Source organism: Hordeum vulgare, chromosome 5H (assembly GCF_904849725.1).
Source record: "Hordeum vulgare subsp. vulgare chromosome 5H, MorexV3_pseudomolecules_assembly, whole genome shotgun sequence".
Classification (NCBI taxonomy): domain Eukaryota; kingdom Viridiplantae; phylum Streptophyta; class Magnoliopsida; order Poales; family Poaceae; genus Hordeum; species Hordeum vulgare.
Window position 1 is genome coordinate 259786343 of NC_058522.1, and position 21955 is coordinate 259808297.

General features: G+C 52.6%; 2 protein-coding genes across 3 annotated transcripts; both read left to right on the forward strand.

Moving 5' to 3' along the window:
• The first annotated feature begins 590 nt into the window (after positions 1-590).
• LOC123395565 (O-methyltransferase 1, chloroplastic) lies at positions 591-20922 on the forward strand. 2 transcript variants are annotated; one of them, XM_045090578.1, is made up of 7 exons: positions 591-954; positions 8702-8877; positions 8950-9070; positions 9404-9528; positions 18184-18312; positions 18386-18556; positions 20576-20922. In XM_045090578.1, the coding sequence occupies exons 1-7, from the start codon at positions 702-704 to the stop codon at positions 20645-20647; spliced, it is 1047 nt and encodes a 348-aa protein (XP_044946513.1). In that variant the 5' UTR covers positions 591-701; the 3' UTR covers positions 20648-20922. The 2 variants fall into 2 exon arrangements, with proteins under 2 accessions (XP_044946513.1, XP_044946514.1); XM_045090579.1 differs by having other exon boundaries at positions 639-954; positions 18184-18273.
• On the forward strand, positions 5139-6646 carry LOC123395566 (uncharacterized mitochondrial protein AtMg00810-like). Its single transcript, XM_045090580.1, has one exon. It carries the CDS (start codon positions 5623-5625, stop codon positions 6436-6438), a length of 816 nt encoding a protein of 271 aa, XP_044946515.1. The 5' UTR covers positions 5139-5622; the 3' UTR covers positions 6439-6646.
• Positions 20923-21955: the final 1033 nt, after the last annotated feature.

The window sequence follows — 21955 nt, forward strand, 5'->3', positions numbered from 1 at the left end:
GCAGACGTGGACGAGCACCGACGGCGAGCTGCAAGCATCAACGCGACAAGGGCGAGCACCGTCGACAAGCTGCAGGGTGCAGGCATCAGCTCGACAAGGGCGAGCAGCGGTTGCTCACACAGGCATGGTCAAGCTAGGGCGGCGAGCCGCGATGCTGCACACAGGCGTGGGCTAGCAACTGCGGCGACCGGTGGTACCTCACATGGGCATGGTCCAGCTAAGATGGCGAGCCACGATGATGTGCAGAAGCGTGGGTTAGCAACAGTGACGGTCGGCAGTGTCCAGCGATTGAAGCAAGACGTGCAGGCGATCAGGGATGCAGCAAGCACGAACTCATCCGCTTTAAGCGCTCTTATCTGATGCTAAATACGTAAAGATAGCAGTAAATGTCATCGGGGGTACTTTGGTTCTTTCAGGTGTCAGAAAATGGAAAAGAAAAAGAAAATCAATGAAAAAAGGCGAAATGGCTTTTTACTCAAAATGCACACGAGTTGGGTGGCATTTTTACGAATTTAATGTTAAAAATGGCAATTTTGCGAAGCCCCTATCGAAAATGGCAAATAGCCAATTTTCTCCACGAATCACGGAGCAACCGTGTGGTGGATTCTTCGCCGCTGCGTACCGTTATCGCTGGAAAGAGGTTTGCGATATAGCAGGTCACCTGATTGACGGAAGGCCAGGCATGTGACGTCTGCACCACCATGCCCGTGCTGCCGACGCTCGCCGCGCCGCTGCTCCGGCCACATCCGCGTCTTCCTCCGCCACCGCCCACCGCTTTCTCCTCCTCCTGGAGCTGCCAAACGAAGGGCAGGCTCTTGCACCCGGGGCTCTTCGCCACCGGCGCCGACGTCCCCGGCTGCGGAGGCACGCTCCCGGAACCAGAGCAGCGCGTCCCGCTCCTCCTCGCTGCTCTCCGCGCCGCTCGCCTCAGGGAAGAAGAATCACGCCGCTCAGGTTAGCCATCTGCATCGGATGTTCTGTCTTGTCTACTGCGTTGCGCACAACGTGTTGGACGAATTGACAGGGTGCGTTTGACCCTATGCTCTAATTGGATTTGCTTAGAATTACAACTTGTCTTCTTTTTGGGCAAATGAAGGACTAAGTCAGATTCTCCAAACCGCAGCCTTCTAATCTTTCCCTTTTTTCCTTTGGCATGTACTCAAAATTTCTACTTTAGTTTGCCATAGATTTTGAACAAAACTTTGGCCAGATCAACAACAACAATAACAACTAAGCCTTTAATACTAAATAAACAACTTGGGGTAGGCTAGAGCTCACACTCATAGGGCGTGTTTGGTAGGTTGCATCATTTTTGGGTCTTTGCATCCGTGACTAGTTGGGCCTGACTGAAACCATGTTGTGCATGTAGTTTGGTAGCCTACATGTAGGCTAGCTGCATCAAGGAACTGTTAGATGTGTATACTGTCTAGTCCCTTTTTCGGTATAACTTATTGTATAAGAGGTTTCCTGCACTTTACCTCACATATACATGTATTGGCCTTTGGCCCCCGTGAATGTTAGTTGCTCATTATCCAACATGGTATTAGATACTAGGTTAGTCTCTCTCCCGCACGATGCAACTCCGTGCTTGCTCTAAGATTCACTCGTCGCCGGCCGTCCCCGCCAGGATCTGACGCTCCCCGACGGCCTCCTCGTCTCCGCCCGTCGTTGGACGTCCTCCTCGTCTTCGTTCAGCAGCCGCAGTCGTCGCCTGTATGTCCTCCTCGACCGGCTGCTGCCGCCCCCTCCTCGTTCGGTCGTAGCCGTCGCCTGCCTCGACCGGCTGCCGCCGCCCCCTCCTCGTTTGGCCGCAGCCGTCGCCTGCCTCGACCGGCTGCCGCTGCCCCCTCCTCGTTTGGCCGCTGCTGCCACCTCCCCGTCCGACCGCCGCCGCACCTCACCGTCCGGCCACCGCCGCACCTCACCGTTCGGCCGCCGCCCCCCTTCCAGATGCAGCTACCGCCTTCCTCGACTGGCTGTAGCCGCAACCGCCACTATCCACGCCCGACTGCTGCGTTGGTAGCTCAGTCGGCCGTTGCGTTGCCCAGCCAGCTCGAGCCCGATCCAGATTTGGTTTCCTGTGAAGGTTGACCAAAAAGAAAAAGAAGACAAAGAGCTCATCATGTCTTCTTCGAGCTATGACGCTATTCCTCCGTGTTCGGTGATCTTCGATTGCATCAGCTATGCTGAGTTTGTGGGCTTCATGCGTATCCACATGCGCGGTCTTCTCCTGTGGGGCGTTTTCTCTGGCGAGGTCCCCTGTCCGTCATGCCCCGTTGCTCCTACCGGGCCGGTGCCGCCTGTTCTTGCTGCTAATGCTTCCCAGGCTGATAGGATGCAACCAAGGCTCTCGATGATGCTGCGGTTGATGCTTATGATCAGCAGGTATCAACTTATTCAGATGCTCTTTCTGTCTACCGAGATGATCTGTCTGCTTACACTCAGTGCTGCAATGATGATGCTCGAGCTGCTGTTGTTCTCACTATGAGTGTCCTCCCTCAGTTTGCTTCGGAGTTCATGGGTCTCGGCACCGTTGCAGCGATGCGGTCTTATCTCTGTCAGCACTATCAGCCCTCTGGTGATGCTCTCTACTTACCTGTGGTGCGTCAGGAGCACGCTCTTCAGCAGGGTGACTCTTCTGTTGATGAGTTCTACACAAAGAGTTCCGCCATCTAGCGCCTGCTTGACTCCCTTCAGACAGTTGTTTGTGGAACTTGCCGTTGCTGCCAGACTATGCGGTCCGACTTGGAGTTTCAGCGTATCCATGAGTTCTTATCCCGCCTCCGTTCCTAGTTTGAGCCTCGGCGTGCTCACTTGCTTGCTCGTGGTCGTGTTCCTCTCTCGGAGGTGCTTGTTGAGCTTCGTGCTGAGGAGACCTGCCTTCGTTCTGCTGGGTTGCTTGCGGTTCCTTCTGTGTTGGCTGTCCGAGCTCCTGTGTCGTCTTCTCGTCTCACTGCACCACCGCTCCTGCCCACACCCACAAGAGGGATGGGTCCTCCTCCTTATGCTGAGAAGGGCCGGTCGCGCCGTGATACCTTCTGTGGCCACTGCTCCAAGCCAGGTCACCCAAAGTCTGATTGTCGCTAGAAACAGCGAGACCAGAGGCGCTCTTCTTCCAGTGGGACTCATGCGTCTTCCTCGACTCCGTCACTCACTGACCAGGACATTGTGCGGCTCAAGCGCCCCCTGGCTTCCTCCGGCTCTTCATCGACGGGTTCTCCTGCCACTGTGACTGCTTCCACCCCTCCATCACCGACATCACCTACTCAGTCAAGTACATCTTCGTGGGTTCTAGATTCTGCAGCTTCTTTTCATACGTCTTCTGATTCTTCAGCGTTGTCTTCTCTTCGACCTCTTGATTCTCCTATTAATGTTCTCACTACCGATGGCACCCCCTTCCTGTTGCTTGTCGTGGCACTCTTTCTACTTCGTCTTTTTCTGTTCCTAGTGTTTCTCATGTTCCCTGTCTTACCATGAATCTCTTTTCTGCTGCCCAACTTACTAATTCTGATTGTCATGTAATTCTTGATTCCGACTCTTGTTCTGTTCAGTATCTTCACACCAAGGCTCTGGTTGGTGCTGGCCCTCGACGCCGCGAGTCGGAGGGCCTTTGGGAGGTTGACTGGCTTCATGTTCCTTCCGCTGCCACCATTTCTGCCAGTTCCCATACTCTTGCTGCCTCCTCTTCCGCGTCCTTCCAGCGGTGGCATCATCGACTTGGTCACATATGTGGTTCCCGCTTGTCGTCGTTGGTGCGACAGGGTGTCTTAGGGTCCGTCTCTGGAGATGTTTCTTTACATTATGATGGTTGTAGACTTGGAAAATAGACCCAATTACCTTATCCTACTAGTGAGTCGGTATCTTAGCGTCCTTTTGACTTAGTTCATTCCGATGTATGGGGACGTGCTCCCTTTGATTCGAAAGGTGTTCATCGCTACTATGTTCTGATTATTGATGATTTCTCTCGCTACACTTGGCTCTACTTTATGAAATCTCGTAGCGAGGTTCTGTCTATATACAAAGGATTTGCTGCCATGGTTCACACTCAGTTTTCCACGCCTATTCGTACTTTTCGTGTTGACTCCGCTGGAGAGTATATCTCCGAGATATTGCGTGGTTTTCTCGCGGAACAGGGTACTCTTGCCCAGTTCTCATGTCCTGGTGCCCATACTCAGAATGGCGTTACAGAACGTAAGCTCGTCATCTGCTTGAGACGGCTCGTGCACTGATGATCGTCGCTTCCCTTCCACCCCACTTTTGGGCTGAGGCCGTTTCTGCATCCACCTATCTCATCAACATTCAACCATCGACTGCCTTGCAAGGTGGTATTCCTATGGAGTGTCTCACTGGTCGTTCTCCTGACTACTCCGCTCTTCATATGTTTGGCTGTCTGTGCTATGTTCTTCTTACCCCACGAGAATGCAACAAACTGACTGCTCAGTCGATTGAGTGTGTTTTTCTTGGCTACAATGATGAGCACAAGGGCTATCGATGTTGGGATCTTGTTGGTCGTCGGTTGCGCATTTCGCATGATGTGACTTTCGATGAGTCTCTTTCTTACTACCCGCCCTTCCTCCTCGCGCTTTTCTGTGGACGATATTTCTTTTCTTCTTCTTCCCGATACACCCTCCTATGTGCCTCGATACACCCTCCTATGTGCCTCCTGTCTCCCCCTTTCTTCGGCACATCTCACTCTTCCTCATCCACCACTGACACCACCTTCCCCTTCATCCTCCTCCCCACCCTCCTCATCCACCTCTCCACCATCCTCTCCGCTCTGTCGCTCTCTCTCTCCTTTTCCTCTCCACTACACTCGTCGCCCTCGTCTTGAGGATGATTGTACTAACGCGCCTTCCACTTCTGGAGCACCTCCTCTCCCGCCTCCCCCGGTTCATAACCTCCGTGCTTGGCCTCGCCCCCCACCTGATCGCTATTCTCCTGACCGGTATGGTCTCTTTGTTGTAGCTGAGCCCACTTCCTATCGGGCTGCCATGACTCAGCCTGAATGGCAGCTTGCGATGGCCAAGGAGCTTGCTGCCCTTGAGCGCTCTGGCACATGGGATCTCGTTTCCCTTCCTTTTGGTGTTTGTCCCATCACCTGCAAGTGGGTCTATAAGATTAAGACTCGCTCCGATGGTTCTCTTGAGCGCTACAAAGCTCGTCTTGTGTCTCGTGGCTTTCAGCAGGAGTACGGACGCGATTATGATGAGACATTCGCTCCTGTGGCCCACATGACCACTGTCACTCTCCTTGTTGTGGCTTCTGTTCGTCATTGGTCTGTGTCTCAACTTGACTTCCAGAATGCTTTTCTAAATGGAGAGGTGCGTGAGGAGGTTTATATGCAGCCACCACCGGGGTACTATGCTCCTGATAGTATGGTTTGCTGACTTCGACGCTCCCTCCATGGTCTTAAACAGGCCCCTCGCACTTGGTTTGAGCGTTTTGCCTCTGTGGTGACTGCCGCTGGCTTCTCCCCCAGTGATCATGATCCCGCGTTGTTTGTTCACATGTCTCCGCGTGGTCGGACTCTTGTCCTTCTATATGTTGATGACATGATCATCACTGGTGACGACTCTGACTACATTGCCTCTGTTAAGGCCCCGCCTTTGTGGCCAGTTTCTCATGTCTGATCTTGGTCCACTTCGCTATTTTCTTGGGATTGAGATTTTTTCGACCTCTGATGGCTTCTTCATCTCTCAGGAAAAATATATTCAGGATCTTCTTGCTCGATCCACTCTCGGTGATCAGCGCACTCTTGTGACTCCTATGGAGATCAATGTTCAGCCTCGTGCTTCTGACAGTGATCCTCTTCCTAATCCCACTCGCTATCGCCACCTCGTTGGGAGCCTTGTCTATCTTGCTGTTACGCGTCCTAACATCTCCTATCCTGTCCACATTCTCAGTCAGTTTGTTTCAACCCCCACCTCTGTCCACTATAGTTACCTCCTCCGTGTTCTACGATATCTTCGTGACACGATCTCTCATCGCCTTTTCTTTCTCCGCTCCAGCTCTCTCGAGCTCCAGGCCTACTCTGATGCTACGTGGGCTAGTGATCCCTCTGATCCCCGCTCGCTGTCTGCTTACTGTGTCTTTCTTGGTGGCTCTCTTATTGCCTGGAAGACCAAAAAACAAACTGCAGTTTCTCGCTCGAGTACCGAGGCTGAGTTGCGAGCGATAGATATGCTGACGGCTGAGGTGATCTGGTTACGATGGTTACTTGAGGATTTTGGTGTGTCTGCTACTACATCGACTCCCTTACTGTTAGACATCACAAGTGCTATCAGTATTGCGCGTGACCCGGTGAAGTATGAGCTCACAAAACACATCGGTGTGGATGCCCACTTTGTGCGTACTACTGTGCAGGATCAGACTCTTGCTCTTCACTATGTACCCTCTGAGTTACAATTGGCGGACTTCTTCACGAAGGCACAGACTTGAGCGCAGCATGGGTTCTTTCTCTCCAAACTCAGTGTTGTTGATCTACCATGAGTTTGAGGAGGGTGTTAGATGTGTATAGTCCTCCTTTTCGGTATATCCCATTGTATAAGGGGTTTCCTACACTTTACCTCACATGTACATGTATTGGCCTTTGGCCCCCCTATGAATGTTAGTTGCTCATTATCCAAGAGGAACTAGTTCTCCCCTAGCATTTTTTGGCTTGCGTTGGACTGGGTTGATGCACTAGCGGTGTTTGGTTGTGTACGGCATATGTTGTGATCATCCCTGCTCACTAGTAGTGACCTTACCATACATGATCAAAACATCGTTTCAGTCCTAGCTAGTAAACAAATGACAGTTCATCCTAACTACTAGCAAAATACAGTACAAACTAACAGTCGTATGGCTCAAAGGGGAAAGTTCATGGGTGCCCAACTAGGCGGAAGTCCATTCTCGTCTTCTTCCTGCTTCTTCTTCTTCTTCTTCAGATCCTTGTGTTACCTCTTTTTGCCCATATTGCCTCAATCCACTCCAACCTTTAGCCCTTCCAAGCTTCACTGTCAATCGCCTTCTTCTTGCTGCTACTTCTTCCTCTGTTCTTGCTTTTTCCTCTATTGCTGCTTCCTCAGTTTCTTCTTCTTCTTCTTCAGATCCTTCTGTTACCTTTGTTTGCCCACATTGCCTCAGCCCACTCTAACTTTTTGTTCTTCCAGGCTTCACTTTCAAATGCCTCTAGACCATGGCCTCATGTTTCACCATCATCAGCCATCACATCTTCCTCCTTCGGCACAAGCACATCGCAACCCCATTGTAGGATCGAGTTATAGAGGATGCAACATGCAAGAACAAGGCTAACCTGGGCGGAGAAAGTGTGGAATGACTTTTGATCCAGAATTTTAAATCTATTCTTCAGAGCTGCCCTGTCAACTGTAACTCTATGGCTAGAGTGTGAGATTGAACAATTAGTGTGCAATACTAGGATAGTTCCTGAAAGAGATCTCCTTCAGATGGTACCTAGTTTTCCTGAAGGGTGGAAGAACACCACATCGACATGCATAGCTAGCATCTCCTAGGTATAACTTGTCATTGGGGATATTGATGCCATTAGGTCAAGCCATGTTGTCCGCCAGAATGTTAGCATCATGGGTTCCATCGCGACGCCTCCATGGACGACAATGGTGCCCACGGGCGACACCATCGCAGGGCTTTTTTTAGGAACCCCAAGCACCATCTCCGAGCAGCAGGCAACGACACGGCCTCACACACATATGGAATACAAAGGCCAACAGGGCGGCGGTTGGAGGCCGATGGACAGATGGAGCCCTGCATCAAGGACAAAGCACACCATGCGGAGCGGCATGGAGAGGACGGCAGACGTCTCTGCCGTATCCCAGGGCGTAGCATCAAGTGATGAAACCTCAACTGAGAAGCCGAGGTCGCGCAGGCCAGCGCTGGTGCACATAGAGACGAGTGGCGGCCGAAGGAGTACCGATGGCGCCAGATGCAAGCGGCAGTGGCAGGGGACGTTGACGAGCCATGGATCTGGAGGGGAGATGGAGAGTAGGGGGGCTGAACTGAGACGGAGAAGCGGGTGGAAGGAGGACCTCACTGGCGTCGAAGACCGGCTGCAACCGGCTGCGACAGCGGCAAGGGGATAGGGAGAAAAGCATAGCAGACAGCAGGCAGGGGACCGGCGGAGATGGCACCATGCGAACGCACCCCGCTAAGCGCCGCGCTGCTACCGCTCTTGGCACCCATGAGAGCTTCGCCAGCGGGGGCCTCAGGTGGCGGTGCAACGAGAGGGGCTGTGGCAGCGCTAGAGGCGCGGCGGCTAGGGTTTCCCCCGCACCGCTCTTTCTCCTTGCTGTTGAACTAAAACACTAGGTTTCTCTCAAACGGTATGTCAATTTCAGCTGAAATTTTACCAGGTTTGTCACTGGCTTATTATTAACTACTGCAGTTTTTTCAACCCAAAATTTAAACTTCAAGTGAAATCAACAAGTTCCCTAAAAACCGGATGCCAATTTTAGCTGAAGTCTTACCACATTGATCATGTTTTGAATCATTTTTTTCGAGAAAACGCAAAAGACTTTTGCGGTTCATTGTATTGTTTTGAATCAATCATGCTTTGCAAAGTTTGGATAATGATCTCTGTAGTCTGTAGAGTATTACTTCACATTTGTCTTTGGAGGTATACATGTGACCAATAATAATATGTATGTTTGCTGATTCCAATGTTCTATAATTATTTTTGTGGTTGCAGATCCCCTTTTTATTGATCCATATGCTGCTGTGCTACTTTCACTTGATGTGGCGCATCAAGCTTCGGAATCTCTCGTCTCTCCTTTAATGCCATCTGCAGATCATTATAGGCTAACTACTAGATATCTTGATGAGAAACTGCAACATTTGATAAGCAGGTCAGACAATTTTAGACAGGTACTGAAATTTAACCAGTTTTATGCCAAATATTTTCTGCTGCACCTGTTGACCAAGGCTTATCCCGTGCAGATTGTTTTATTGACAGATGGAATGGACACTCGTCCATATAGGCTTAGCTGGCCAAGGATGTCTATCGTGTACGATGTATCACCTGGAAGAATCTTCAGTACAGCAGCCCAGCAACTCAGAGGTGTGATTAGTATTGTCCTACACAGATTCTTATTTTGTCCCATTTTGAGGAACTGGTGCTTGTTTGTGATGTATTTTTATATTGGATGAGCGCTTAATATTTCATTTGTCTGCCGAGTGCTAATTGTTCACAAATCTAAAACAGTCAGATATGTCTTAGTCAAAGTTAAATAGAAATATAAACTCCTTCTCAACAGCGTTATATTCGTAATTGTGGAAGAGAAAAATAATACATGTTATCTATCATCTGCAAATTCGAAATTTATATGCTGAGAACTTGACAAAGAATTTTCACAAGCACTTATAATTTTATTTACTTCTTGGGGTATGACAGGAGCAGGAGCAAAAATATCGCGGAACTGTGTTCTGTTTCATACTCCTTTAGAGTCTCCTGATTTACAAGAGGGCCTGTGCAAAAATGGCTTCAATGGTAATAGGCCAAGCTTGTGGGTACTACAGGTAATAACCTTACCTTTTCGTTCAAACAAATCTCTACTAATAATTCAAAAGAAAAAAATCCATTCCCCTTGATAGTTAATTCTACCAGTTGAAGGATGCTTCTGTATGAGCTTTTCAGCGGTGCATTTTTTATGGGACTTATGGTTCAGTAGATAACATCAGCTTAAAAGGGCCAAACAAATTGCTGTGTCTTGATTTTGGATATGCACCATGTTATGACCAGAGGCCCAGTTAGCCAAACTGGCCCAGTTATCTTAATAATATTAGGGGCTTAGCCCAAGTTATCTTAGTTATCTTAGAGTCCAAGTTATCTTAGTTGTCTTAGATTCCAAGTTATCGAGATTATATAAACTGATGTAAACAACTCTTTTGGAATCAAGCAATAAGACAATTCTATTGCCCGGCTCCCAGAGGAGCCGGAACCCTAACCCTAGCCACCGCCTCCTCTACTCGCCGTCGCCTCCTCCCTACGTCGAGACGGCGCCGTCGTCTCCTCCAACCTCCCTCCTACCCTTATAACCTAAGGCAGAGGGCCGGTAGAACCCTAGTTTCTACCAGTTTGGTATCACGAGGCTCTGGTTCGATCATGTCATCACCGCCGCCCGTCTCCACCGTTGCGCCGTCGCCCTCCCACCACCACTCCGATGATCTCCACGGCCGACGGGCCGCACCTGCCTGTGCTGGCCTCTTCTGCCGCGCCGCCTCCGGCCGTCCTCACCCCGGAGGAGCTGACCGGCGCGATCCGCGGCCTGGCTACCGCCGTCCAGGGCATCCGGCTATACCTGGCCGCGCCCTACGGGCCGCAGCCAGCCGCACCACCACCAGCCAGCGCCGGCCCGTCCTGGCCGCCCTGGCAGCAGCCGCTGCTGGCTGCAACCGCCGCGCTCGCCTGGCCGCTGCAGCCAACACTGCAGCTGCCTCCGCCGCCCTCGGCCGGGCCGCTGTAGCTGACCCTGCAGCTGCCGCCGCCGCCACAAATCACCTCCGGGCCGCGCCCAACCTCTGCGTCGGGGGTGCCGATCCACCAGCTCCGGTTTCCCCCCTCGCCGTCGCCGCTACCGGCCTGGGTGACCGAGTCGTTACAGCCGGTGTACACGACGGCCTCGGCGCCGCCGCACATCCAGTCGCCACCGGCGCCACCCCCGCAGTACGACGGGCCCTCCAGCTTCGCCGGCCCCGACGGATACCCGGCGCCGACCCCTGCACTACTCCGCGCCGACGAGCCGTACCGCCAGGGCGGCCCTACCCACACGCCGCCGCGCTTCGCCAAACTGGACTTCGCCACCTATGACGGCACGGAGGACCCGCTGAGCTGGCTCAACCAATGTGACCAGTTTTTTCGATGGCAACGGACGCCAGGGTCGGATCGCGGCTGGCTCGCTTCATATCACCTCCGAGGTGCCACACAGACGTGGTATTACGCTCTCGAGCAGGACGAGGGCGGCATGCCTCCATGGGAGCGTTTCCGCGAGCTCTGCCTCCTACGCTTCGGGCCTCCGATCCAAGGGAGCCGGTTGGCGGAGCTTGGCCGCCTACCCTTCACCTCCACGGTGCAGGACTTCGCTGACCGCTTCCAGGCCCTGGCGTGTCACGCGCCTGGCGTGACGACTCGCCAGCGGGCCGAGCTCTTCGTTGGGGGCATCCCCGACCACATCCGCGTGGACATCGAGATGCGCGGACCACAGGACATCCATACGGCCATGTACTATGCCCGCGCGTTCGAGCAGCGGGCGGTGGCTATGCAGCAGGCGTTCCCGGCCCAGGCACCTCGCCCACCCCCTCAGCCGGCTATGTCTGCACCCAGCCGGCCTGCCCAGCCGGCGACAGGGACGCCCGCCACAACAACAACTCGACCGTTCCGTCGGCTAACCCCGGCCGAACAAAACGAGCATCTCGCCAGGGGTTATGTTTCAACTGCGATGAGCCCTACGTGCCAGGCCACGTCTGCCTGCGCCTCTTCTATCTGGAGGCGGATGACTATGTCGCGGAGGATACAGCTCCCTTCGAGCTTGCCGAGGCGGCAGCCCCGGCGTCAGCCACCGCTCTCGTGGTCTCCCTGCATGCCCTTGCTGGCATACGAACGGAAACAACGATGCTGTTGCCAGTGACGGTTAATGGGGAGCGCCTCTTAGCTCTCTTGGACACAGGCTCTACACACAACTTTCTGCCCGCGTTTACCATGCATCGCCTGGCTGTTATGGTTGCTAGGGTTTGAGCGGGAGAGAGAGAGCTGCGAGGGTGCGAGAGAGCCAGCCGTGGGGGTCCTTTCCCACGGCCGGGCAAGAGGGAAAAGTGTTTTCCTTCTTAATTCTTCCCTGATTAGATTGATACATCTCCTCTCCATATATAGAGAGGTTTACTTGACTCCCAAGTAAGGCTTACTTGACCCCTAAGCAAACCCTAAGACTAACGGGCCCAGGCCCATCACGTACTCTAACACTACACCCCACCTGGACATGCAGCTCGAGACGAGCTGCAACCTAACGACGATTCGACCCCACACAACCCTAACGCCTAAAAAACAAGCCTTTTACATCTCGGCCTATTGTATTGACCTGAAATAAGCTAACCCGAATGAGACTCCGACTCTTTATTTTTGACTCTGAACGATAAGGCGAGAATCCTCCGCGCGCCGAACTTGTGCGTTTGCAGCCCCCTGGATCCCAAGGACACCATTGGGACCAAGGGAGCCCTCGTGGCAGCCGGCGGCGGAATGCAGTGGTGCTACGCGGTGCGCTCCTGTCGGTGACAACATGTCTTCTCCCCGCCGGCTGACTGTCGATGTCGCTGATGGGGTTATAGTCCTAGGGTAGGGTCATAGGCCTGCCCCGAAGGTCATACCCAAGGACTACCCCTCATAAGGGACAAGGCCCTTAGTCAGCTCCGACTGAACTAAGGAGTTCCCATCATCCAGTCGGTACCGATCCCCGATCATCTAGTCGGAGACTAGCATTCGGAGTATATCAAACTAACCGACTGGATTCCACTCTGTGTATTGTAACCCCCCTGGAGGGAACGGTCATACGTTTCCATGTGCCTTTATTAGCATTTAAGACGTACGTTACCTGTAACGTAGGCATTTATTCGCCACTACTCCACCCCTGTGCACCGAACCGTTATGGAGGGCAGCGCACTCCATATAAGCCACCCTCCCCCATTGGTGCAGGGGTTAGCAATTCACTGTATTCTATATTCCACTCGACAACAAGCTCCCAGAGCACTGAGACGTAGGGCTATTACCTCCACCGCAGAGGGGCCTGAACTCATACAACCTCGCCGTAGCTAAGGCTCTGCCCATCCTTTCGTACCCTACACATCTACTGTCAGGCTTATACCCACGACAGTCGCAGACTTGGAGGTCGTTGCCCGTGGGAAAAACAGCATGCCCGCCGCCCGTGGGGGAAACCGCATGCCCAAGATCCCCCACGCAGCGGACGAGATCGAGGTCCGTTGCACCGCGAAGCGCAACTTGGAGGGGTGTCGGTGAATACTCACAACATATGCCATAGGTAGGCTAAAGTCAGTGAGAACCGAAGTGGCAACGGAAGGCGCTGGGGGCGAGGTTGGTACAAGCATGGAACGCACGATGTTCCCAGGTTCAGGGCTCTCCATAGAGATAATACCCCTAGTCCTGCCGGAGTGTATGATGTATATGGATGGGATTACAAGGTTGCTCCTGGAGCTGTATTGCGGAGGAGGAAGAGGGGAGCGGCCGGCTCGTCTCTGCCTCTCCTATGTAGTTGGTGAGTGTGTGTAATCTGTTGACCGACCCTCTGCATGGAGGGGGACCGGGGGGTTTTATAGACGAACCCACCGGCCTACAATATGGATAAAGGGTACAAGAGTGGGACCCGGCTGGCCAGGGGGCCCACGAGGGTCTTGTCTTGTCGCTTGAGGGGCCCGCCGGCTGCGAGGTCCCGTCTGGCCGTGGGACCCGCCGGCTAGCCAATGGAGCTCTCGCGTAAGGTTGACGCAGGGCACGTGCGGTACGTCCGGCGTCGTCCAGCGAGATTCGTCATGGGCAGACGGTACGGCCGCCTCCACTATTCCCACGCCGAGTGCAGAATGGAGTGGGAGTTTGACGCCCGACACTATGCTGGGTGATGGATCAGAGCCGGGGTAGGTCAGCGGCGTGGCCGCCGACGCTGGTACCTGCCGTGCACTCCAATCCAGTACCTTTGCTGACGCGTAGCCACCTTTAATCGTAGGGTCTCGTCATGACCTATGATCTGATGTGACTTGAGATCACCAGCCGGCTAGCCCGCTTGGCTAGCCGGCTCGGGCACGGCCGCCTCGTTCCTAGCCGGTTGGCTTGGCCTAGGCGGCCAGGAAGAGATAGCCGTCTTGCCCCTAGCCGGCAGGTGTTGCCTGGCCGGCCAAAGAGTTAGCCGTCTCGCCCCCTAGCCGGTAGGTGTGGCCTAGCCGGCCAGAGGATTTGGGCCTTGCGGAATGGTTCTTGGTCATTCCTTTGGGGCCGGAGATAAAGGAGCAGGCTCGATGAGCCTACCCTGGGGTTATCCCCCCGACAAGGAGCTGCAGCTACAAATCACGCATCTCCCGCACATGCCGACGCGCTAGGAGGCTGCGCGCAGCAGCCTGCAGCCTCACCGCCGCCGACACGTTGTGGGTAGCGATCCAAGCCGGAAGAGGTGCCGGCGACGGCTGGAACTTGATCTGTTGGGTGGGATTGTCCTGGGACGGCGGTGGCGCTGCTGGGAACGAGGTCGTCGCAGTCCCGTCGTAGGGCATCCCATGCTGGAACGTGATGACCGGTGCCGTGGTCGGAGCCGAGGGCGGCGGCAGCGGCCATGCGGGGGTCGGCGCCGGTGCTGTGACCATGGAGGACCCCCCGTGGAACGGCGCACCGTCGGGACCAACGAAGCGGGAGGGCCTGCCGTACTGTTGGGGTGGCGCCGGTGGCGATTGGATGTGCGGCGGCGCCCAGGCCGCTGTATAGATCGGCCCGGAGACGGGGAGCGACAGCGGTGGCTGCAGCAGCCTGGTGTCGAGTGGCGACGACAGCAGCAGCGTCGGCTGCCGCGGCCCGGCGATCGCAGCGGAGGCCGCCTGGTGCGGCGGCTGCCACGGCAGCCGCGCCGGCCCATAGGCGGCGACTGATGGCGCGGCCGGCGGCGGTCCGTAGGGACCGGCCAGGAAGAGGCAGATCCCTTGGACGGCGGTGGTGAGATCGCGGATTGCTCCGGCGATCTCCTCCGGGGTGAGGGCGACAGGAAGCGGCGGCGACGGGGTGAACATGATCGAGCCTGAGAAATCTGATACCAGATGTTATGGTTGCTAGGGTTTGAGCGGGAGAGAGAGAGAGAGCTGCGAGGGCACGAGAGAGCCGGCCGTGGGGGTCCTTTCCCACGGCCGGGCAAGAGGGAAAAGGGTTTTCCTTCTTAATTCTTCCCTGATTAGATTGATACATCTCCTCTTCATATATAGAGAGGTTTACTTGACTCCCAAGTAAGGCTTACTTGACCCCTAAGCAAACCCTAAGACTAACGGGCCCAGGCCCATCACGTACTCTAACACTGGCCCTCCAGCCGACGGGCGGCGAGCAGCTCCGAGTTACCGTGGCTAATGGTGACCGTCTCCGCTGCCATGGAATTGCGCAGTAGGTTCCCATCCTCATCGGCGACGAGTCCTTCGCCATCACGTGCGTCGGCATCGACTTGGGAATTCCGCCAACATTTTCTAGACATCCAGCTCGAGGACGAGTTGTTTGCGCAGGCGGGGAGAAATGTTATGACCAGAGGCCCAGTTAGCCAAACTGGCCCAGTTATCTTAATAATATTAGGGGCTTAGCCCAAGTTATCTTAGTTATCTTAGAGTCCAAGTTATCTTAGTTGTCTTAGAGTCCAAGTTATCGAGATTATATAAACCGATGTAAACAACTCTTTTGGAATCAAGCAATAAGACAATTCTATTGCCCGGCTCCTAGAGGAGCCGGAACCCTAACCCTAGCCACCGCCTCCTCTACTCGCCGTCGCCTCCTCCCTATGCCGAGACGGCGCCGTCACGCCGGCCGCGGCGCCCTCGTGTCCTCCAACCTCCCTCTTACCCTTATAACCTAAGGCAGGGGGCCGGTAGAACCCTAGTTTCTACCACACCAATTACAAATCACAAAATCCAGCTTAAGACAAACTTGCTCTTCTTTTGCATTCACAATAACCAGCATATTTGCTCGCAAGACAAAAAAGTTTTATCACTTACTACATCCTTCCGTTACCATCCCATGCCATGTGTGTTACCATCCCATGCCATGTGTGTTACCATCCCATGCCATGTGTGTGCCAGAGTATAGGAACTGAGATGCTTCTGGCATATATCCTGAACACCGAATCTGCAGAAAATGGGTAAAAGGAAAAGGTCTCGATTATTTTTGCCAGTTTCAGACGTTTTTTGGTAAAAACTCAGAAATTGCATGCCTGGTCAAAGTTTTGGGTCTGGGAGTCTGGCTCTAGTTTTACAAAATCTGATTGGTTGCCCTGTTAAGTTCTGAAAAGTTTTCTCAAATACGTTTTTGTTAAAACCGATGTCTGCCAACTTAGCCATCCTACACCATGCTCCATGCATATTAATGTTTGGCCTACAATACGCTCACAGTTCTGTACACATGGCAATGTCTCAGTAGTAGAAACAGGCACACCTGAACAAATCATGTATAATCCATTACTGATGGAATCTGGGGTCATACCTATGGCCACTGTAAGAGAACCCCATAGGGAGGTAAGTGGGCCCTAGAGTGCCAGCCACATCAAAACAGGGATTAGAGTCCCTAAACTCTTTACAGATAGGAAGTGTAGATCTGTTCAGAGATATTTCAGGTTTGTTATTTCCACATATATACTTATCTTGTTTGTGTTTTCTATCCTTGCATGTAAGCTGGTTATAAAATGACTGGGCCCTGTTTGATTATTAGTCAAGCAAAGTGTTTATCCCATGTAGCCCTTTCCCCTCTCAAGTCCTGCCCTTGCAGTGCCACTGCACCATCTTTGACCACACGTCATGTCACAAGTGTCCAGGACCATCTCCGCCTAAACACTCCCACCATGTTACAAACCCAACCAAGGGTTAGCGTCCAACGTAAGAAGTTTTTTTTTCCGGAACGGAATCCAACTGAAGAAGTGATGGTTCTTCTCAAAAAAGAAATGTGATGGTTGGACTAGCTGCAGGTTGAGCCTGAGTAAACCTCAGGCCCATTACCATGCTTCCAAGAAATACCCGCTCGAGCATGACCCAATCAAAATATGCCAGAAGTGAGCAAAATATACCTTTTGAACTTGACTTCCCTGTCAAGTATATCTCGCTATGCTGTATCAGATATTTAATTTGCGTACCAATGGGGGCAACTGCCATGTAAACTGGCGACGGACTTGCCGCCCCATCGAGCTTGGAGGCCTTGGCATCCCGGACCTCGAACGCACCGGGTTGGCACTCTGCCTGCGATGGCTATGGCTCAGCCGCACCGACCATAACAGAGCATGGAGTGGGCTCGACCTGCAGTTCTCGGCGGATGAACGTGCCCTGTTCTTCGCCTGCACCGCTATGACCCTGGGGAACGGCCTCTCGGCCCTCTTCTGGGACGACCGCTGGATTGGCGGCCGATCCGTCGGCGAGATAGCACCGCGGCTCCTCGCCTGCATCCCCACGCGCAAGAGGAAGGCGCGGACCGTCGCGGAGGGGCTCAATGCCAATGCTTGGGCTCGCGACATCGAGGGCACTCTCGGCGTCCACGAGATTGGCCAGTACATCCGCCTCTGGAACGCCATCGAGCACACCATCTTGTTCAACACGCCCGACCAGCTCACCTAGAAGTGGACCAGGAAATGGATCGTACTCTGCCAAGTCCTGCTACAAGGCTACCTTCCAGGGATCCATCCCCAGCGCCTCCTGGAAGCTCATATGAAAGAGCTGGGCACCACCCCGGGTGCGCTTCTTCCATTGGCTTGCTGACCAGGATAGATGCTGGACCTCCGATCGCCTAGCTCGTCGTGGGCTGCAGCACCACGACCCTTGCCTCTTGTGTTGCCAGGACCCCGAGACGATGGACCACTTGCTCCTCCGCTGCCCCTTCTCCAGGCAGGTATGGCAAGACGTCATCGCCTGGCTCCGCTTGCCGTGCACCGCCCCCAGCCATGAGCCTTTCCTTCTTGCCTGGTGGCATCGCGCCAAGCGGAGTATGCCGCAGCCCATGCGCAAAGGCTTCGCCTCCGTGACCCTGCTGACCCCGTGGATGATTTGGAAGCACCGCAACAGCTGCGTGTTCGAGGGCACCCAACCCTCGGTGAACGACCTGGTTACGAGGATCAAAGACGAGGCGTCCCTTTGGACCAAGGCAGGAGCGACTGGTCTCCGCGTCATCATCCCCCAGACCTGGGATGTACACTAGCTATAGGTTTTTCATTACCAGTAATGCCCCTCCTAGGAGGATTGTAACATAAACTCTACCTTTTCAATAGAAAGAAACGCATGTATCTCACTGCGTTTTCTCAAAAAAAAGATATTTAATTTGCGTTGGGAAAAAACTTGCATTTTTCTGGTCTTCTGTTACCGAAAAAGTTTTTTTTTACCGAAAAAACTGGTCTTCTATTCAATAGGAAAAGCTCTAGAAAGTGCATTTTGTGTAACAAAATTTCCATGGCATTGCAGGGTTTACCTTTGTCCTCTTCTTCAAGCTTCAAAAGACTTTTGCTCGTTATAAGCAATTTAGCAATGAAAGGGGGTATCTTCATAGGAGAGGTGCCACATTTTCCAGACTGGACGGCAGCAGCAGACATGGTTGATCAATTGTTTACTACTCCGATATACTTTTTCTTTATCTATAACAGTGTCATTGTCCTACACTATGCAGGTCCCCGAACAAGACAGGCTGGAAAACCTTTTCTTTACCCACGGTTTCCGGGTTGGCTTTGTTCTCTATGAAAATGTTGCAAAGGATCTGGGCTTAGATCTAGCTCCTGAAAAGGAACAATGTGGTAGAATTCTTTTTGTTGCAGAACAGCTGCGGTTTTCAGATGCACAGGTAATAAAGCCAATGGAAGACACTTAACATCAATTTTGCCCCCTTTTTTATGCCTTTGATAATTTGGGATTGGTATGAGCTGGAATAGTTTATAACGCATCATTTTTACATGAGGAACCTGTCAATCTCTTTTTCTCACATCTGGACCTTGTTCCTAACCTCCTGATTCCAACCTCATGAGTGATTGGACAGCCAAAGGATTTGGTATGTGCTGTGCAATGTTTTTCGAGAAAACGCAAAAAGCCTTTGCGTTTCATTGTATTGAAAAGAAGGGGGGTTACATCCTCCTAAGAGGCTATTACAGCATCGTTATAAGAGGATTAGTGAACATCCCAGGATGTGGGCAAGACTACCCTAAGCCCTTTGGCCCTGGCTCTTGCCCAACACCTGGTCTCATCCTTGATCCTGTCCATGAGCTCATCGAGCGATGGGGTAACATGGTCAAAAACACACGCATTCATATGCTTCCATATCATTCAGGGCACCAGAAGCGCGGCTGACATCAGCGCCTTGCGAAGCGATGGTGGTGTGGCGTCCCTCGCCCTCATCCACCAGTCCTGGAGTGAGGCGTCGTGTTCCGGCGACGGGGCCGGCAGGCGCAGCCAAGATAGGGTCTCGTGCCAAGCCTGCCTCGCAAAAGGGCATGTGAGCAGCAAGTGCCGGATGGTCTCCGGCTCTTGGTCACAAAGCAGACAGCCGGGGTGATGGGGAAGGCCGCGGCGAGCGAGCCGCTCCGCAGTCCAGCAGCGGTCCATGTTGGCGAGCCAGTGGAAGAACTTTACCTTCGGCGGTGCCCAGCCCTTCCAAATGAGCTTCCAGGAGCGTCATGTCGACGATCCGTGGAAGGTGGCCCGGTAGCAGGACCTCGTCGAGTAGACACCATTGGCCGTCCATTTCGAAACGAGCCTGTCCGGCTCGGTGGACAGTATAGTGTGCGTCACAAGCTGCCATGTCCGCAGGTACTGCCCAATCTCTTGCAGGCCTACAACTCTGCGAATATCCTGGGCCAGGCGTTGCCGGCAATGCCCTCCGCCACCGTCCGCGCTCTTCTTCTGTTTTTGGGGATGCATAGGTAGAGCAGGGGCGCGAGCTCGCGTATGGACTGACCGTGCAGCCAGCGGTCTTCCCAGAAAAGGGGCGCGAGCTCGCGTATGGACTGACCGTGCAGCCAGCGGTCTTCCCAGAAAAGGGTTGTCAGACCATCCCCAACCACCATGGAGGTGGAGGCATAGAAGAGGCCACGCTCCTCAGATGAGAACTGCAGGTCGAGGCCTTGCCAGACACGGTCGATGTCCGTCCTTGATAGCCAAAGCCATCGGAGTCTAAGGGCAAGCCCCGTGCGCTCAAGGTCTCGGACGCCCAGCCCGCCATACGCGATCGGCCGGCAGACCGTGCGCCAGTTCACATGGCAGTGCCCTCCAAGTGCAACCTTGCGGCCAGCCCAAAGGAAACCGTGTTGGATCTTCTCGAGCTGCTTCAGAGTTTTCTTCGGGGGCGCTAGGGCAAGCATCTAGTGTATGGGGATCGCTCTGAGCACCGATTTTACAAGCGCCAGCCGCCCAGCCTTGTTCATGAGCCACGCTTTCCACGACGGGAGGCGACCAGCCAAGGCGTCGACAAGCGGCTGCATCTGTGCCGCGGAGGGCCGGCGGGTGGTGAGCGGGATGCCCAGGTAAGTGATGGGCAGGTCCGCCGTCTGACAACCGAGAACCTCCAACAAGGCGGCGCCAGACTCGTCGCCATGCAGGGTCGTGGCCGAACTCTTGCCGTAGTTGGTGCTGTGCAATGTTAGTTGCCTCTATTGCTACACTTGAACATTTCTCTGGCCAAATTGCATCTTAAGCCCTTCAACTGTTTTGGTAATTGACTCCCCAGCGGCCATCTGATTTTCATCAACGAAGTCCTAAAAAATATAGGACTAGACACTTCCAACTACGATATCTGTTACATGGTGTGATGGCCAGTTAAGGTAAGCCAGTGAGAGTTGACCCCATTTTCCTTGTTTGCTTGTCTTGACAGATGGAGAGCTTCTGGACGCATTTTGATAGGACAGAGGAGGATGCTGATGAAGAAGGATTCGAGGAACTTTAGTTCCATATTGGATTGGATGCCGTTGAGGTTTGAGAATGGTTTTGACTTGTCGGGAAACGCTAGGGCTTTCTACGACGATCATCATGCTGGTTAATTCTTTCTAAGTTTCCATTTGGAGAGTAAGAAGTAATCATCGATTTTCAGTTGTGTGTTGTTGGTTACAGATGTCTCATGTTCAATTGTGGTTCCTTATGTAAGATCGGGTACTTTCCAAGACTTTCACGTTGTACAACTGTTTTCCTTTGAAGAACCAAGTGCAAAATTTGTGTCGTCTAGAGGAATTTTGTTAGGGAAATATGTCCTACGATTCGGTTGTTTTCTCATCTACTCCCTTCGTTCTTAAATATAAGTCTTTAAGACATTCCATTACAAACTACATACGGATGTATGTACATATATTTTAGAGTGTAAATTCATTTAGTGTGCTTCGTATGTAGTCCATGGTGAAATTTCTTAAAAGACTTATACTCCCTTCGTTTTTAAATAAGTCTTTTTAGATATTTTACTAGAGGACTACATACGGAGTAAAATAAATGAATCTAAACTCTAAAATATATTTATATAATATGTTTATATACATCTGTATATAGTTTTCTAGTGAAACGGAGAAAGTACGAGTGTAGCAGAATTCTCGAAGGAAATATGGAGCGCGACGAGCCTCTACCCGTTTGAGCGTGGCCGTCGTTTGTGATCCACGTGGTAGAAGCAGCTGGTGTCCTGATATTCGCCCTTTCCCCCAAAAGCTTCTGGTTACAAAAGTTATCTGATGATGTCCACACCTAAAACTTCATCCAATACCATCCATCTGTGTCCTACATAAAAAAGAAAATATCTGCGTCTACTACATTATACTCCCTCTGTATTAAAGTAATTATAGTTAAAGAGAACTAGTTTAATTCTCTTCAACTATAATTATTTAGATACAGAAAAAGTATGATTTGGACGATATAAGTTTTTTTCTTACATAACGTGAATATATGTAATTTTGGCTCAGAATATTAATACACCACGCCCAACAATATGTATCGTTAATGTTTTTGAAATTCTGGAAGACTTGCACATGTGCAACTCGATCATTTCAAATCAAACCAGTCTCCACTCCCAAATTACTATTACACCACGTCCAACCGTATGTATCGTGGTCCCTCTCCGACCATTACCCCTTACTGTTTGCGGAGGACAAGGGTATCGTGTGCTTTGGTCGAATAGGCCTCCTTGGGATGGCCACCAGCTCAGCAGGGTATTGTGTGCCACCCTTGGGCCTCTTTGGTTCCCTCCCGGTGGGTGAACCCTGCCAGGTGGGTGGCC